This window comes from Aspergillus neoniger (genome assembly GCF_003184625.1).
Source record: "Aspergillus neoniger CBS 115656 unplaced genomic scaffold BO87scaffold_26, whole genome shotgun sequence".
In the NCBI taxonomy this organism is placed as follows: Eukaryota; Fungi; Ascomycota; class Eurotiomycetes; order Eurotiales; family Aspergillaceae; genus Aspergillus; species Aspergillus neoniger.
This window is the reverse complement of record NW_020291154.1, coordinates 306,017-322,725: the sequence shown is the minus strand read 5'-3', so window position 1 is coordinate 322,725 and position 16,709 is coordinate 306,017. Positions and strand designations below refer to the sequence as shown.

Genomic DNA, 16,709 nt, shown 5'->3' with positions numbered 1-16,709 from the left:
GCGCAATCTCGGACAGAAGACCGAGGGGCCTGCTCATTCCCTCCATTTTCGGGGACTGGTATAGACAAGAGTGGGGGTAGGATGGGGCGACGATAAAGCTTGCAAAGGTCGGGTGATAAGAATGCGGAGAAGCTGAGAGATGGCGTGGATGGCCACTTCTTGCCACTTATCTCTCGGGATTCTGAAAGGTGCAGCTCGATAACCCCAGATCGGCACGGGTAGCCTAATCGGGCAATGCCTGTGCCTCCTTGCAGGTTACACAGATAGCAAACAATGCCATTGGTATATAGAATGCAGCCAGCTGGCAGCTGATCAGATTCGAAGTGAGGGTTGTCCGCATTTCATTCTCGTAATGGCTTTCACCGATACCGTCGAGAAGGAGGCCATTTCGGTCGAGCCTGCGATGAAGTCTGAGGAGAGTAGTATCTACATCGACCGTGATGCGGAACGGTCATATGGTGAGTGAGAAGAATCACTTCTTGCTACATATACTGATTGCTTCAGTGCGAAAGGTGGACTTTCTTGTCCTGCCACTCCTCTGTTTGGTGAGCATGGTATCCGAATCGGCGACCAGCTACTGACAGTGTAGATGTACTTTTTTGACTGCATGGACCGCGTATGTAGTATCTTTTTGTAGTTATCTGGTCACTGCTAATGGAATCAGAGCAACCTGGCCAACGCGAAAACTGATGGTCTAGACGAGGATATCCACCTAGTCGGAAATGACTACTCGCTTATGGTGCTGCTATTCTACATCCCGTTCGGGTTGTGTGACTTGCCATGGAATCTGCTGCTGAAGCGCTACTCCGGACGCTATGTGCTGTCTTTCAGTAGGTTGTACTATTGTATCATCTGAACCTGGCTAACTTGTCAGTGACCGTGGTCTGGGGAATCCTGGCTCTCTGCCAATGTGCTGTGAAAGACTTCGGTGGTATGATTGCTGTTCGAATGATCCTAGGGTGAGTCCCCTGCCATCAACAATATCGCGATCTAACAGCGGCAGAGTGTTCGAGGCAGGCTTCTTTGCTGGGGCGACATTTTATATGACCCTCTTCTACACGCGAGGCGAGATGGGCTTCCGGCTGGCCATCATGCAGTCCTTTGCGGTGCTCGCATCCGCCTTCAGCGGACTCATCTCCTTCGGCGTATTTCAGGTCCACGATCCAGCTGTCAAAGGCTGGCAATGGCTGTTCATCATTGAAGGCTCAATGACCTTCCTCATGGGAATCATGTCGTTCTTCTGGTTGCCCGGAAATCCACGTACTTCATGGTTTCTCAACGAGCGTGAACGGGCTGCGGCAACGGCACGGTTACTGCGCGACACCTCGGCCGAGGTGGACACCAAACTGGATCTGAAGGTTGCATTCGAGACATGGAAGGACTGGAAGTTTCCTATCTGGTGTATTATCACGTTCACCTATCCGGTGGCATATGCGACCGCGATGAATTTCTTCCCGTTGGTAGGACATGACCTCGCTGACTGCAAGAGAAGAAGCTAACAGAACAGATTGTCGAACGACTGGGCTTCTCAACCGTCAAAACAAACCTCTGGACGGTCGCTCCGAATCTTGTAGGCGCGGTAGTGCTTCTCTGTGTGGCTAAGTCGTCGGATCACTTCCGCGAGCGAACATTCCACATTGTGTTCTCGCTGGTGATATCACTCGTGGGAATGGTTATCCTGGCGACAATCGATGTCCTGAGCCACAAGGGAGTCGCATATTTCGCCTGTTTCCTGATGGCAGCCGGGTCGTATATCCCATCGTGTCTTGTGCATGCATGGCATAACAACAATAATATGCACGAGAACTCGCGTGCAGCCAACACGGGTTTCTTCGTAGGGTTGGGCAATTTGGCGGGAATCTTAAGCGCGGCGACGTTTCGCACGCAATATGCTCCGAAGTAAGTAGCCTGACTACCTGGACCGTAGAGACGACTAACGGCGTAGGTATATTCCCACCTTGGTAGCCACCTGCTGCTGCAACGGGGTGTGTATTGTGGTGGTGATCGCACTGGGGCTGTGGATGCGACGGGAGAATGGCCGACGCGATCGCCAACAAGGCCGAAGAGTGCGTCCGGGAGAAGTGGATACACGTCAGTTGGCAGAGGGCGAAAGCAGCCCGGATTGGCGGTACTTTCTGTAAGGTTAAAGATCTAGATAGGCCTATCTCGATTGTTGTGATTTCATTGATAGCTCCGGGATGGCATTCCTGAATTAATAATAATGGACTAGTTAGCGATAAGTGAAACCTTGTCCCCGCAGAAGGTCATTCGTCGATATGCATCTTCAGTCCGCATTCCTGTGTCTCCTCTTTTCCCCTTCAGCTTATCACCGGCTTCGGCCTACCCGACCCGCAGATAAATGAGGTCTTATCCCCGGGATGTGAGTCCCTGCATGTATTCTTCTCCTGAGTCGCTATATCATGACCCCCCATGAAGTCCCACGTGTGCCACTGGCCCAACTGCGGCAAGACCTTTACTCGCGCAGAGCACCTGCGTCGCCATGCCCTCAATCATGACCAGGCAAGACAAGGCTATACCTGTGAGCGATGCTCCGTGCATTTCCACCGCCCGGATCTACTGAGTAGGTGCTGCGCTACTGCAAGATATCTCGACTCCGTATCTGACCCGCCAGATCGCCATCTCATGCGCCATGCCAAACGTGATGAGGAAGCTGGAGGCCCTGGCCAAGGAGTGCTGGAGACGAGAAAACGCACTCGCCGTGCGGGGGATGGCTCCATCATCACTCGTCCTCCGAAGCGTCAGTCGCGCGCTCGTGCCAGCCACAGCTTGCCTCCATCGTCATCGGCCTCTTCATCGTCCATTTCCGTTACCAGCGCCCAAGACTATGGTGCCCCTGTGTCGCCTCCGACGTCGGCGAGCGACCCATCGTCCATGTCGTTGGACGAGCCCGATCCGCTACTGGCTCCGATGATGCCCAGCGGGCCATTCGAGCCCTATGTCGAACCCATCCCGGGGCAGTTTGATGCGGCAGATGGCTCCTGGAGTCTGGGACTGGATGGAATGGGCGATTTCTTCAGCCTTGATACTGGTACATCCTCCCAGACCATTTTTAATCGCACTCCAGCTGACCAAATAGCCACCGACTTCAACATGCCCTTTGCGGCCACCCATAACTACAACTGGTTGTTCGACGTCGCCTCACTGGACGACGCATTCCCTCCCTTCGACCTCCCACTAGGTCCAGACATGGTCACCTTCGCCGAGGATGCCCTTCCCATCGATGATCCAAAATCATATCTCGACCGTGACGGTTCCTCCGTCCTCCTCCAAGCAGCCTCCTTCGTCGAACGCAGCGACCCGCTCGTCTTCTCCGCGCCCACCATCGACCCCCAACCAGACGCCATCAACCTCGACTGGATGGACGCACCCTCCCTCCTTCAAACCAACCCCAAACCCCACCTCCCCATCCTCACCGAAGAAGCCCGTCAAGGCATCCTCAACCTCATCGCCCAAGCCCCACCCCTGACCATCGACGGCCAACCCACCCCACTCGAGTCCCCTCTCCTCTCCCTCCCCTCCCTCCAATCCTACAGTGACCTCTTCTTCACGCGCTTCAACATAACATACCCCCTCCTGCACCAACCCACCTTCTGCCCATCCACCACCACCCCGGTCCTCCTCGCCGCCATCCTCTCCATGGGCGCCACCTACAGCAGCCGCGAAGCGCACCAACTCGCCGTAGGCATTCACGACTCCCTGCGGAACCAACTCTTCTGCCACGCCGACTTCTCCCCGCAGCCAGACCTCTGGGTTTTACAAGCCATGCTCCTAATCGACTGCTTCGGGAAGATGCGCGCGGGGCCGAAACAGCGCGAACGCGCCCAGCTCTTCCACTGCGTCTTGATCAAGCTCATCCGGCGAAGCGACTGCTGCGCTATTCGCCAGACACCCAACCCCACCACTGCCACTACAGATACAGATATCGACACCCTCTGGCGCACCGCCATGCACGACGAGCAGAAAAAGCGCGTCGCCCTGCACTGCTTCATGTGGGATACACAGCACGCTGTCCTCTTCTCCCAGTCCCTATGCATGTCCGCGTTCGAAATCAGATCCGCGCTGCCCTGTTCCCAGAGCTCATGGGAAGCGTGCACGGCGAGTGACTGGGCGCATCATGCATATATGGAACCTCCCCCGAGGATGTTCCTCTCTGTGCTGAAGGGGTACATCACCCCGTCTGCGATGGCCCGGCCACGCGATCTGAATACCCTTGCCAGGATCGTCGTCCTGCACGGACTCATGTCCGTTTCAGCGGACTTGAAGAGACGGGACCAGACGACGTTACGCGCTGAGACGCCCGAGCGAGTCGGTGCGTGGACACGTCGCATGGGGAGGTCGTATGATCTGTGGAAAGTAGACTTCGATGCTGATTGCCTGGCAATGAAATTGAACTTCGGACAACATCCCGGGGAGGGTGTCGCTGGGTCAAGACGAGGTGGAGCGGGAGGGGTGTTCACGGGGCTGAAGATGGCGGCGTGTGCGTTGTATCGTGCAGCGTGGTTGGCGCTGCAGGTAGAGATACTCGACTTGCAGGTTGCTGCTGGGGCGGGGAGGATCCTGGGGAGGACAGTGACGGAGGGGGATCGGGAGAGGTCGCGACGGGGGTTGAGGAAGTGGTTACTTGGTGGTGGGGAGGGGGCATTAGGGGCTGCGAGACAGGCGGCGAAGTTGTTGGAGGAGGCGGTGATGAGTCTGCATGATTGGGAGCAGACGGATGCGTTTCATTTCCCGTGGTGTTTGTATTTGGCGACTTTGACTTGTTGGGCGTTTCATGGTGGGGTGAATGGAGATGGTGACGGTGGTGGCAGTGGTAGTGGGGAGAGGGTAACGACGGATCTGGCGAGTTTGATCGTGGCCATGACGACGTGTGGCAGTTTGGGAGATATGGCAGCGCTCGGGGGAAAGTATGATACGAGGGGGTTGGTGAGGACGATGGCGCAGCAGTTGGCGACGGTGAGGTGGGCGGTGGTGCATGATGCGATGAAAGTGTTGGTGAATCTGGGGAATTGATTGTGGTTCTCTAATCTATATGTCATGTCAAAGATTTATGTAGGTCAACTATTCAAGCTTGAACCCTTGCTTCTCGATAACCTTCCGAATGTTCACCCACCATCCCTGCGCTTGCGATGCAACCCTGCCGGCAACGAACTCGCCCCAGGCCTTCCTCCCAAGCTTTAACTCTTCTTCATAGAACGTCCCCAGTGCCTTATCATACGATGCAACATTATCCTTCTGCCCCTCCTCGTTCCACCGCTCCATATGAAGTACCTCTCGCATCGGCAAGCGCGGTTTGATCCGCCTACCAGAGCGCCTGTTCTCTGTATCCGGATACCCAACGGCCATTCCAAACACGCCCCACGTCAACGGCGGCAGGTTCAGCAGTTTACAGACCTCATCTGCATTGTGCCTGAGCGCACCCACATAGCAGATTCCCAGACCTAGTGATTCAGCCGCAATGGCAACGTTCTGCGCCGCGATGGCTGAATCCACCGTGCTCATGATGAACATATTCATGTTATCCAACACAGGAGAATCCTGGTGACCATACTGCTCTGACAGGTTCTTGAGACGGCGCAGGTTCGGGCAGAATACCAGAAATAACGGAGCTTGGCGGATGAAGTCTTGGTCGGCTGCCAGCGTTGCGATGTTGGATTTATGCTCCGGGTCTTGGATGGCGATGATGTCCCATGTCTGGAGGAGGGAGGAGGTCGAGCCGCTTTGAGCTGCTGTGATGAGAGTTTCTAGTGTTCCTTCAGGGAGCTTGAAAGGGAGGAATGCACGGCAGGATCGGTGGGAGAGGATTGTTGACAGGGGGCTGGGGAGAGAGTTCGAGGGGTCGGTTGGGAGAGGGAAGGTGGAGGATTCTGAATCGCGGTAGCGCGCTTCGGCGAGGGGTGAGATTGTCTTGGTCATTTTGAGAATTCTTGTAATATAGCTTTAAGAGAAAAAAAACGGGAAAAAAAAATTAAAAAATAGAAGGTTATGGTAAGAGGGAGGAGGGCGGTAATGGGGCCATCTTTATAGAGCTTTGAGTAAACCCCTGCAGTGTCTTCTATTCAGTGGATACCAAGAGTATGCTGCAAGATGCTGTGGGGGGGCGCGCAAATATCCGTGATTGGTGGGCTGTTGTTATGTGGGCCTGTTGGGCCATTTGTCGCCCAATCACAACACAATATCTTCAAAATTCGGTCCATCGGCTCAAGGCTGTCGATTGATGGTCTCAAAGAGCTGCGAATCACGGTCTTGTTCGGATAGATAATTTCTGAGGTTGAAATCACCCCTGATCCAGCAGAAGCTGGAGTCCAATAAGACTGACTTGTGGTTCTTCCGGTGCAGGACTGACGGCTGTCCAGACTCTGTCTAATTTGCTCTGTACCCAAGCTGCATGTCCACCTAGCTTTGCAGCAGATATCGAGGCGATAACCTCTCGGACAACTTCCCTCTCCTCGAGCCTTACGGAAACAGCCCCGAGAATAGCCACGGGCCATAGCAGATAAATTGGCGGGTAAATGTCTATCTCCAACGCAGGTACCCTGTGTAAACCCCCTGCTAGACATGATTGCACTCGCTGGATTCGCTGACTGGAGGTAATGTTTGGATTCACCCTTTGGAGTAGAATCTGAAGTGCTAGGTAGCATAGCGCGAGAGACATGTCGGCTGAACAGATGAGGTGACTCCAGTGCGACAATTCACAATCTAGACTTCGCCACTTCGTCACTTCCGCGCTATCAAGCGGTCTTGATAGCCGAGACAATTTCGTCACGTCCGCAATAAGAAGAAAGAACTTGTAAGAGGCCTGCAGAATAGTCTGTTCAGAGGCAGAGGCTGGGCTTGTAGGCTTATCAAAATAAAGAGGGAGCCCCAGCTGCTTCCGATCCTCTGGGAGCGCATCAAGTGATGGGTCAAAAATCATCATGAGGCATGCTTGGTATAAGAATGACTCGACGCAGATGCGATCAAACGTGGCCGCAGCCTTCGTGCGATATTCGCATGGTCGGCGTTGGGTAAGTAGGAGGCCCGCGGCTTTGACATGCGGCGCGACAGTGGGTATGGCATCTGATCGGCAGGACTACAGTGGTATAGGTTAGCTTGCGTACATGAGAATTTTAAAAATCGGATACATGCCTCGAAACAGGCGAGCAGGGACACAGTTGCCAGAATCCGATCGTCACAGCCAGCTTTGGTAATATCAGTTAGTGATATCTGAATGGCATGGATCGCATGCAGATAGCTCTGAAGGGCAAGGTGGGCCGGCCACCGGTCTTTGGTCGGCAGCTGCATTCCGGCCACAGCGACCATTGCCCCAAAAAGAGGAGAGAATTGGGGTGCGAGGCGGAGCATGTGTGTTTTGTCTACCGAGTTGCGTTGTACAAAACGGGGTAAAATCGTGGAGGCAAAATATCGATATAGGTAGGTGCACTCGGATGATGAGAATGGTACCGGCATCATGATGAATGGAGGGAGTTGCGGTTGCAATAGCGATACTCCTGATGACGCTACTGCGCGCATAATGGCCTTCGTACCCCGGGAATGCCGGGATCTGCCATCTGGGAGCTGATTATCCTCCGAGGGCCACTTGCAGTCCAGCGAGTTTCGAATGCATGCGCTGCAATGCGGATGAGTCTCATCGCATTTCTTGCGACGCTTTCGACCTATATATGGTTGGTGAACAAGAGCCGATTTTAGCATGCACAGAACTTGGCTTACATGGGAAGCAGCCAGTTCGGGTTCGCAGTGTGGCGGGAGGCATTACAGCGCGCGGTGCAAGTTACACTGTGTAGCGTCCATTCAACCTTCAGATAGGTCTGGGGGTTAGGCAAGATATGTGGTTTCCTTGGATGTCAAATGACTGTGTCATCACAATTACCGTTAAGTCTGAAAGCAGTGGAGGGAAGTATTTTGGAAATTAGTACCTAAAGGACGATTGCGAAGGATATTAGTAATCCGAACATATCCATGGCTTCTGTTCGCTGCTTCGGACATTAAAGTTTAAAGAAGCTCAGGCGTCCTTCGGCAGAAAGGGCCATCGTTTCGTGGCTTCTTCCGCCGAGATTTCCTCGCTCATTGTGTCGATGAACATGTTATACAGGTATTTGTTCATTTTATTCACCGATACCCAGTCTTCGGAATGGATCCATCCACTATTATCAGTGCCAAGCTGTTCCTTGACAAGATCCCACAGAGACAAGCTATCTTCGTAGAATTGAACTTGTTCGTCGTGTCGCTTCAATTGCTCTTCATTAAATTGGAATGGGGAGCTACCCGAAAGCCCCAAGAGCTCCCAGTTCTCAGCAATGCGTATTAAGGAGTTCCGTAGTGGAACTTAGGACCCATTCGAAGGAAGCTGGCAATGCGTGAAAGATTCCCAAAGGCATCGGTCCAGGGCCATTGCATTGAATATTGGCTTGTTGTGTGCGCGGCACGATATTTCATAGTACTTGGATTGGATCGCGAGTGTATGCTCTTTTTCAGCTGTTTCCTTTTCATCTGGACCCAGCTCATCAAAGTTGTCTGGTAACTTGGGAACGTTGGTTCCCGAACGGTAACCTTTTGGCGGTCGAAGAAACTCTGGAAACCGAGCCTGGATAAGTAGAGGTGCTGCTTCGGCTGACTGCCAATCAATTATGCCTTCTATTGTCGTGGGGTCGTCTGGACAGACGAATATGTTTCCGAGGTGCAAGTCAGTGTGCCAGACTGTCGACGTTGCCGATTCTTGAACACGTGGATGTTGCGACAGTGCTGGCAATATGAGTTGCATCTTCTGTAAGAGATCGCTGTACTCTTCGATAGACTGATTGTTGCCAAACCTAGTCAAGTCGGTATGTACATCATCACCTTTTGCTACAATTCGAGCCAATTCTCGACGTGGTGCAGAGAGCGCGAACTCCAAAAGTGATGTCCCTTGACATTGTCAGAACCTACGGAAGTATGAGGGGATGGAGTACTCACATGGCCCAGAATCTTTCCTAATTGCGCCAACAGATGCAGTGGAAGATAGATCGACTGACGAACCTATACAGAACTGCTTATTCGGGTCCAAACCTGGAGGAAGAGGGCAGCGCGGGTAGCTAGATGGCAAAGACTCCTGCAGGAAGAGACCTCCATATGCGGGCAATTGTAACCTTTGGAGCGCCTTCTCCATTTCCAAAATTTTATCGATTAATAGATACCGCTGCAATGTGTTCATGGTCTTCCATTTCTCTGCTAGTGGTACTCCGCGAGTCTTTTCCATCAGAATATACTCAGCACCTACGGGGTTTGTTGGGTCTGAAGACCAGTGGTAGACTTCAGGAACTGGAGTTGATATATGAGATCGCACTAGCCAACACAATTAGAAATTCAAGGTCCGACTGATACCCATCAAAGAGAGCATACAAAACTTCAATGTCGCCACTTCGCACTCGGTTGTCAGTACCGGCGGACCAGCGTTTAAGCAAGGAATCTTTGCTATGACTTCGTTGCCATCGTCCATCGTGAGAAGGAAAGCCTTGCTGAAGTTCCCTTCCATTTTGGCGATGCGCATACATCTTGTTTCAAAACTGAATAGCGATGCAGCTTGCGAGCAGAGATTATCGATGTTGAATCTTACATATCGTTGCTCAAGTTGGTATTTTTCATCTACCAGCCATCTCCCGGAAGTGTATCTGAAGAAATCCTCTTCATTGTCTGCCAATCGCTACTTAGTGAGTCCCCAGAGAATTGGGTCATATTCAACCCACGGTGTCGGTCAATTGCTCTTTCTGCATGAGGCACTGCGGTCTGAAAAGTGCGATTGATGAACAAATTGTATCGAGCAGCACAATCCAAGCTGATTTCACATGGCCGATATGACCGACGACGTTTTAATCCTACCTTCCACATAATTTACCGGAGCAAGGCCATTTGTTATGCGTTTGCTTGAGACCCTTGATGGATACGGAAACTCAGAAGGGGGAGGCACATGTTGACTCCTTGCTTTGATCGGCATGTAATCACGTGCCGAGGAGGACAAGCAGGGAATGTATATTATGAGACGACAACTAAGCTTCCAGAGGTTTTGTTTTAAGGTCGCTTGCTACTAAACAATGTTTTTTTTTTTTTTCGTTATTAGGAGTAACATCTATTCGCGTGTCAGCGTAACACTCTTATATTGGTCATTCAAGCTTTGACAGCAGTAATTTCTGACGATGAAGATCTATGATGCTACTAAAGGTCACAATATATTTTCTTTTATTATGTGGTCACCCAGTATCCTCCAGGCCGTCTTGAACCTTTACTTGGAATGATATTAACTTACTTGACATATACTAGTTTCTAATGATAGTGCCAGGCCTACTCTGTCAATTTATTTTATAGCAGGCTGATTAATGCAGAATGTCTCACTCATTCATCTATTTATAAGTTGTATTATACACTCAATGCCGGATAATCCGTATAACCCTTCTCCTTCGGGTCAGCTCCGTAGAATGTTGCTCGATCATACTTGTTCAACTGTGCACCTTCCATCAATCTCTTAGGCAGATCGGGGTTTGCAATAAACCACCTTCCAAAAGCCACCGCATCAGCCCCGTCCTCGACGACCTTCTGCTTTGCTCCCTCACCATCAAAGTTCCCAGCCGCAATGAACCCAATTCCAGCCTGCTTGAAGATGGCTCTGAACGGATCCAAACTGACCTTGCCCTTACCAGGCAACGAACCCATCTTGGCCCCCTCGTCCAATACCTCATCAAAGCGTGGCTCGATCATATGCGCGTATGCAATCTCAGGGGTCTCTCTGGCAATCATTTGACAGATAACCTGCCAGTTATCCTGAGGATTCGAGTCCCTCGTATCTTGGAAATAGTTATACGGCGACAAGCGCACGCCAACTTTATCCGCACCAACAGCATCACACACAGCCTTGATCGCCTCAATGACGATTCTCGCTCTCTTCTCCACGGTTCCTCCGTACTCGTCTGTACGAGTGTTAACATTATCGTGCAGAAACTGGTCGAGCATGTATCCGTTCGCAGCGTGGACCTCCACTCCATCGAAGCCGGCCTCGATGGCACGGGTGGCAGCAGCGGCGTACTCTGCCACAGTTTCCTGGATTTCAGGGATGGTCATCGCACGGGGCGGAGTAGCCGCGTATGGATCCCCGGTGAGTGCATTCCCGGTCATGGGAATGTCGCTGGATGAGAGAGGGGTTTGGCCCTCGATAAAGGCCGGTACTGTTGCGCGTCCGACGTGCCATAGTTGGCAGACGATGAGGCCGCCTTTGGCGTGGACGGCGGAGGTGACATCTTTCCAAGCGTTTATTTGGGAGGGGGTGAATATTCCAGGAACACCAGGGTAGCCTGCTGCCTGTGGAGAAAAATATTAGAGAAGTGCCAAGAGGAGTAATGTTGGTATACATACATGACGACTGATGGGGGTTGCTTCGGTGAGTTGGAGACCACCCGGTGATGCTCTTTGGCTATAGTATTCGGTCATAAGGGCGTTGGGGACATACACGCCCTCTGATTCTTGAGTAGCGCGCATCCGTGTGCATGGGGCTTGTACGACGCGATGAGAGAGGGAAAGAGACCCTAGCTTCAGGGGGTGAAAGAGGTTATCGATTGGAGTGATAGAGCCCATTTTGCAGTATGATCTATGTGATTGTCTGAATTGGTTGTTACTTTGCTATAGAATGGGTATAGCTACGGTACATATAGGATGTCTATAGACAGCGAATCCAAATTCTCTGCGTGCATGGCCTCCATCTTTGGATAATTCGTAACATCCACTCTTGACTGATCTGTCGAGATCTGTCCAGATGGGGTGATTTAGATGAGTGGAGCAATGTTGCAGATAATTAATCTGTTGTCTGATAGTCGGGCCACCCGACAAGCCAACCATAACCACTGGAAGTAATCCGATCGGCAACCCCCACCCTTGGAATGAAGCCCTCCACTCCCGACAAGTCTGGATCTCCACTCCACTTCATGCAGCGTTGCAGCTCCGATGCAGCTCTGACGCAGTGGCGCTTCTTCACAGGCTCTGCTTCTGTTTCGCTTCTGCAATGCCAGCTCAACCCCTCAACTCTGGGTAAGAAGAATGGGGCCTGATGGATGCCTTTGAGGCCCAGCTGCACGTGCACAGTAGTGCCCCTCGCAATGCAATTTTCATCCCTTGAACCTCTACCACAATGTGCTTGCCATTGTTCTCTCATTCTCTTCTCCTTATCTGCATTGTAATTATGCCATTCTAGCATCATCATGGTTCTTCCTACCGCACTGCAAGACTTCCTCACCACCGCTGCCTCCACCCCTAATCTCTCCTTCTACCTAAACGGCACCCCCATCGTCCTCGCCAACCCTAACCCCCACTGGACCCTCCTCGACTTCATCCGCTCCCAACATGGCCTGAAGGGCACCAAGCTGGGCTGCGGCGAAGGTGGGTGCGGTGCTTGCACGGTCGTGCTGCAGACCCGCGACGGGAGCGCCCAGATTCGCCATCGCGCCGTGAACGCCTGTTTGTATCCGCTGATTGGAGGTACGTGTGTTGGTTCCATGGGTGCGACCGCATCTGACAGCCGCAGTGGCCGGAAAGCATGTCATCACTGTTGAAGGACTGGGGAACGTGGATCACCCCCATCCGCTTCAGGAAAGGCTGGGGAAGCTCCATGGGTCGCAGTAAGTTGACCGTGGTCTGATGTATGAGCAATGCTGATAGGATAGATGTGGTTTCTGTACCCCGGGTATAGTTATGTCGCTATATGCGCTCGTGCGAAATGCATACGATCCCAAGACTGGACAATTCAATCTGACAGAGGATGATATTGAGATGAAGGGCCACCTGGATGGCAATCTGTGTCGGTGCACCGGATACAAGCCCATTTTGCAGGCAGCCAAGACGTTTGTCCAGGAGGATCTCCAGGCCCGGCTGGCTGTGCGCACGCGACCTTCAGAAATGGAAACTCCGATTGAGTCTGAATCGGATACATCGCGGCCGCAGTCCTGCGGACGTCCAGGCGGATGCTGTCGTGATACTCCGGGGTCGTCTTGCTCGTCTTCTTCGGATCGAGACAGCTCGCGCACCAGTATTTCGACCCCGGATACAGAACCAGAGAAGGACCTGGCTAACAGCACCGTACCACAATTCGACTTCAAGCCGTACATTCCGAACACTGAGCTTATTTACCCTCCAGCCTTGACCAAGGCTACCCCTCAGCTCGTCTGCTACACCGACGACCGGAAGGCCTGGCTGCGCCCGGTAACACTCGCCCAAACCTTGGACATTCTGGCCCGTTGCCCATCTGCTACCCTTGTCGGGGGTGCCAGCGAAGTACAAGTCGACATCCGGTTCAAAGGCGCTGAGTTCGCAGTATCCGTCTTTATCGGCGACCTTGACGAGCTGTCATACATTAGACCCGTTGAGAAAGACGGCACCATCACGGAACTCATCATCGGCGGCAACACGCCCCTCAGCGACATAGAAGCCGATTGCAACCGACTGATCCCAGACCTAGGGGATCGAGGCTCTGTCCTCTCAGCCACGTCCAAAATCTTGCGCTACTTTGCAGGACGCCAGATCCGCAACGCGGCTTCACTAGCCGGAAACATCGCCACGGCGTCGCCCATCTCGGACATGAACCCAGTGCTCCTAGCCATCAACGCCACCATCGTCGCGCGCACCCCAACCCAGGAAGCCACTATCCCCATGACCAACATGTTCCTAGGCTACCGCAAGACCGCCCTCCCCAAAGACAGCATCATCACCTCGATCCGCATTCCCCTCCCACCGCCGGGGACCCGCGAACTCACCAAGTCCTACAAACAAGCCAAGCGCAAAGACGACGATATCGCCATCGTGACCGCCGCCTTCCGCGTGCGCCTCGCCCCAGACAACACCATAAGCGAAATCGCCCTTGCCTACGGCGGCATGGCGCCGACAACCCTCCTAGCCAGACAGGCCATGGCCGCCCTACAGGGCAAGAAATGGGGCGTGCAAGCCGTTCTAGACAGCACGATCGATGCCCTCCTCGAGGACTTCAATCTCCCTTATTCTGTTCCTGGCGGAATGGCACACTACCGGCGTACACTGGCCACATCTCTCTTCTTCCGCTTCTGGCACGAAGTCATCTCCGACCTCAACCTCACCTCCACAGCCGCTGACCCATCCCTCACGACCGAAATTCACCGCAACATCTCTCACGGCACGCGCGACAACCACAACCCGCACGAACAACGTGTAGTCGGAAAACAGCTCCCTCATCTATCCGGTCTGAAGCACGCCACTGGCGAAGCTGAATACGTCGACGACATGCCCCCGCAGCATCGGGAACTCTTCGGCGCTATGGTGTTATCGCAGCGTGCCCATGCCAAGCTCCTCTCCGTGGACTGGACGCCCGCGTTGCAGCCGGGCTTGGCCCTGGGATACATAGACCATACCAGTATCCCGGCGGAGAAGAACATCTGGGGACCAGTGGTGAAGAACGAGCAGTTCTTCGCGGTGGACGAGGTGATGTCGCACGGGCAGCCGATTGGACTGGTGTATGCGGAGACGGCGCTGCAGGCGCAGATGGCGGCGAGGGCAGTGAAGGTGGAGTACGAGGATCTAGAGACGATACTTACGATCGATGAGGCGATTGAGAAGGGCAGTTTCTGGCCTCATGGGAAGCAGTTGAGGAAAGGGGTGGCTGTGACGCCGGAGAAGATGAAGGATGTTTTCGACAAATGTGATCGGGTCTTCGAAGGAGTTATCCGAATGGGTGGACAGGAGCACTTCTACCTCGAGACGAATGCCGCGGTCGTGATTCCTCATTCGGAGGACGGGAGTATGGAGGTCTGGTCGTCGACGCAGAATACGTATGTCCTTCCCTCTACCTATCACGGGATAATGCTAATCGCTGGAATAGGATGGAAACCCAAGAATACGTCAGCCAAGTGACATCCGTCCCAGCGTCGCGCATCAACGCACGAGTGAAACGCATGGGCGGCGCCTTTGGCGGCAAGGAATCCCGTAGCGTGCAACTCGCCTGTCTACTAGCCATCGCAGCTAAGAAGACCAAGCGTCCGATGCGCGCTATGCTCAACCGCGACGAAGACATGATGACTTCTGGCCAGCGACACCCCTTCCAATGCCGCTGGAAGGTAGGTGTCATGAACGACGGGAAGCTAGTCGCCCTCGACGCAGACGTATACAACAACGCGGGTTTCTCTCTGGACATGAGCGGCGCCGTGATAGACCGATGCTGCACGCACATCGAGAACTGCTATTACTTCCCGCATGCGCATATCCGCGGGTGGGTGTGCAAGACGAACACGCATAGTAATACTGCGTTCCGGGGATTCGGTGGCCCGCAGGCCATGTTCATCGCGGAGAGTTATATGTCGGCTGTTGCGGAGGGGTTGGGTATGGATATTGATGAGTTGCGGATGAAGAATCTGTATACTCAGGGGCAGAGGACGCCATTCCTGCAGGAGATCGACCAGGATTGGCACGTTCCTATGCTGCTGGAACAGGTTAAAAACGAGGCGCGGTACGCGGAGCGCAAGGCCGAGATAGCTGAGTCCAATCAGCTCCACCGCTACCGAAAGCGAGGGATATCTATGATCCCGACAAAATTTGGCATCTCCTTCGCGACAGCAGTCCATCTTAACCAAGCCGGAGCGAACGTGAAAATCTACACTGACGGCTCAGTACTTCTGAACCACGGTGGAACAGAGATGGGCCAAGGCCTGTACACAAAGATGGTGCAGGTCGCGGCGCAGGAACTGGGTGTTCCGGCTGAGAGTGTGTACACGCAGGATAGCTCGTCGTATCAGACGGCGAATGCGTCACCGACGGCTGCCTCGTCCGGGAGTGATTTGAACGGAATGGCGGTTAAGGATGCGTGCGATCAGCTGAATGGGCGGTTGAAGCCGTATCGGGAGAAGTTCGGCAAGGATGCTGATATGGCGACGATAGCGCATGCGGCGTATCGCGATCGGGTCAATTTGGCGGCGAGTGGGTTTTGGAAGATGCCTAAGGTGGGGTATCAGTGGGGGACGTATGATGAGGAGAAGGTGAAGCCGATGTATTATTATTTCACGCAGGTATGTGTTTCCCTCGGGTGTTGATAGGTGGGTGATGGTTGCTAAGGGGTGATAGGGCGTCGCGTGCACTGAAGTCGAGCTTGATCTGCTTACCGGCGACCATACTGTGCTCCGGACGGACATTAAGATGGACGTGGGAAGGTCCATTAACCCTGCTATTGACTATGGGCAGATTGAGGGTGCATTTGTCCAGGGACAGGGGCTGTTTACCATGGAGGAGACTCTTTGGACGCAGGGAGGACAGCTAGCGACAAGGGGACCGGGCACGTATAAGATTCCTGGGTTCAGTGATATCCCGCAGGAGTTCAATGTCAGTTTCCTGCAGGGTGTGTCGTGGAGTCATCTACGCTCCATCCAGAGCAGCAAGGGTATTGGAGAACCGCCGCTGTTCATGGGGTCGTCGGTGTTATTTGCCTTGAGGGAGGCGCTGAAGAGTGCGAGGGCGGATTTCGGTGTGCAAGGGCCGTTGGTTCTGGATAGTCCAGCTACGGCGGAGAAGTTGAGGCTGGCGGTTGGAGATGATTTGGTGAAGAAGGCAGAGGTGAAGAGGAAGGATGGAGAGAAGGGGTTCTTTGTTGCTGTTGCATGATGGGGTGTAGATATGTTGAGGCATGCATCAAGTACTAAATATAAACATTTTATGGAGAGTAC

The 16,709-nt window shown here is 53.3% G+C and overlaps 6 protein-coding genes across 6 annotated transcripts; 2 read left to right on the top strand and 4 right to left on the bottom strand.

Annotated features, from left to right (window-relative positions):
- Positions 1-346: 346 nt before the first annotated feature.
- Positions 347-5,031, top strand: BO87DRAFT_408572 (MFS general substrate transporter; the record flags this gene model as incomplete). Its single annotated transcript, XM_025626164.1, has 12 exons — positions 347-458; positions 505-545; positions 590-616; positions 665-830; positions 875-959; positions 1,004-1,460; positions 1,508-1,899; positions 1,946-2,091; positions 2,261-2,364; positions 2,437-2,539; positions 2,633-3,049; positions 3,098-5,031. The coding sequence occupies exons 1-12, from the start codon at positions 353-355 to the stop codon at positions 5,029-5,031; spliced, it is 3,978 nt and encodes a 1,325-aa protein (XP_025477453.1). The 5' UTR covers positions 347-352.
- A 10-nt stretch (positions 5,032-5,041) lies between these two features.
- On the bottom strand, positions 5,042-5,934 carry BO87DRAFT_461024 (NADPH-dependent oxidoreductase; the record flags this gene model as incomplete). Its single annotated transcript, XM_025629063.1, has 1 exon — positions 5,042-5,934. The coding sequence occupies one exon, from the start codon at positions 5,932-5,934 to the stop codon at positions 5,080-5,082; it is 855 nt and encodes a 284-aa protein (XP_025477452.1). The 3' UTR covers positions 5,042-5,079.
- Positions 5,935-6,088: 154 nt separating this feature from the next.
- Positions 6,089-7,880, bottom strand: BO87DRAFT_117114 (Zn(II)2Cys6 transcription factor). The gene is made up of 3 exons (XM_025617923.1): positions 7,729-7,880; positions 7,147-7,673; positions 6,089-7,090 (listed from the first exon to the last, which is right to left on the bottom strand). Exons 1-3 carry the CDS (start codon positions 7,769-7,771, stop codon positions 6,296-6,298), a joined length of 1,365 nt encoding a protein of 454 aa, XP_025477451.1. The 5' UTR covers positions 7,772-7,880; the 3' UTR covers positions 6,089-6,295.
- A 140-nt stretch (positions 7,881-8,020) lies between these two features.
- BO87DRAFT_408569 (uncharacterized protein) lies at positions 8,021-9,988 on the bottom strand (the record flags this gene model as incomplete). The annotated part of the gene is made up of 5 exons (XM_025626163.1): positions 8,021-8,279; positions 8,352-8,922; positions 8,971-9,315; positions 9,397-9,687; positions 9,874-9,988. 5 exons carry the CDS (start codon positions 9,986-9,988, stop codon positions 8,021-8,023), a joined length of 1,581 nt encoding a protein of 526 aa, XP_025477450.1.
- Positions 9,989-10,407: 419 nt separating this feature from the next.
- Positions 10,408-11,638, bottom strand: BO87DRAFT_363869 (alkene reductase; the record flags this gene model as incomplete). The annotated part of the gene is made up of 2 exons (XM_025621716.1): positions 11,398-11,638; positions 10,408-11,343 (listed from the first exon to the last, which is right to left on the bottom strand). Exons 1-2 carry the CDS (start codon positions 11,614-11,616, stop codon positions 10,408-10,410), a joined length of 1,155 nt encoding a protein of 384 aa, XP_025477449.1. The 5' UTR covers positions 11,617-11,638.
- A 506-nt stretch (positions 11,639-12,144) lies between these two features.
- Positions 12,145-16,702, top strand: BO87DRAFT_461020 (xanthine dehydrogenase). Its single transcript, XM_025629062.1, has 5 exons — positions 12,145-12,513; positions 12,560-12,653; positions 12,699-14,828; positions 14,879-16,058; positions 16,114-16,702. The coding sequence occupies exons 1-5, from the start codon at positions 12,237-12,239 to the stop codon at positions 16,645-16,647; spliced, it is 4,215 nt and encodes a 1,404-aa protein (XP_025477448.1). The 5' UTR covers positions 12,145-12,236; the 3' UTR covers positions 16,648-16,702.
- Positions 16,703-16,709: the final 7 nt, after the last annotated feature.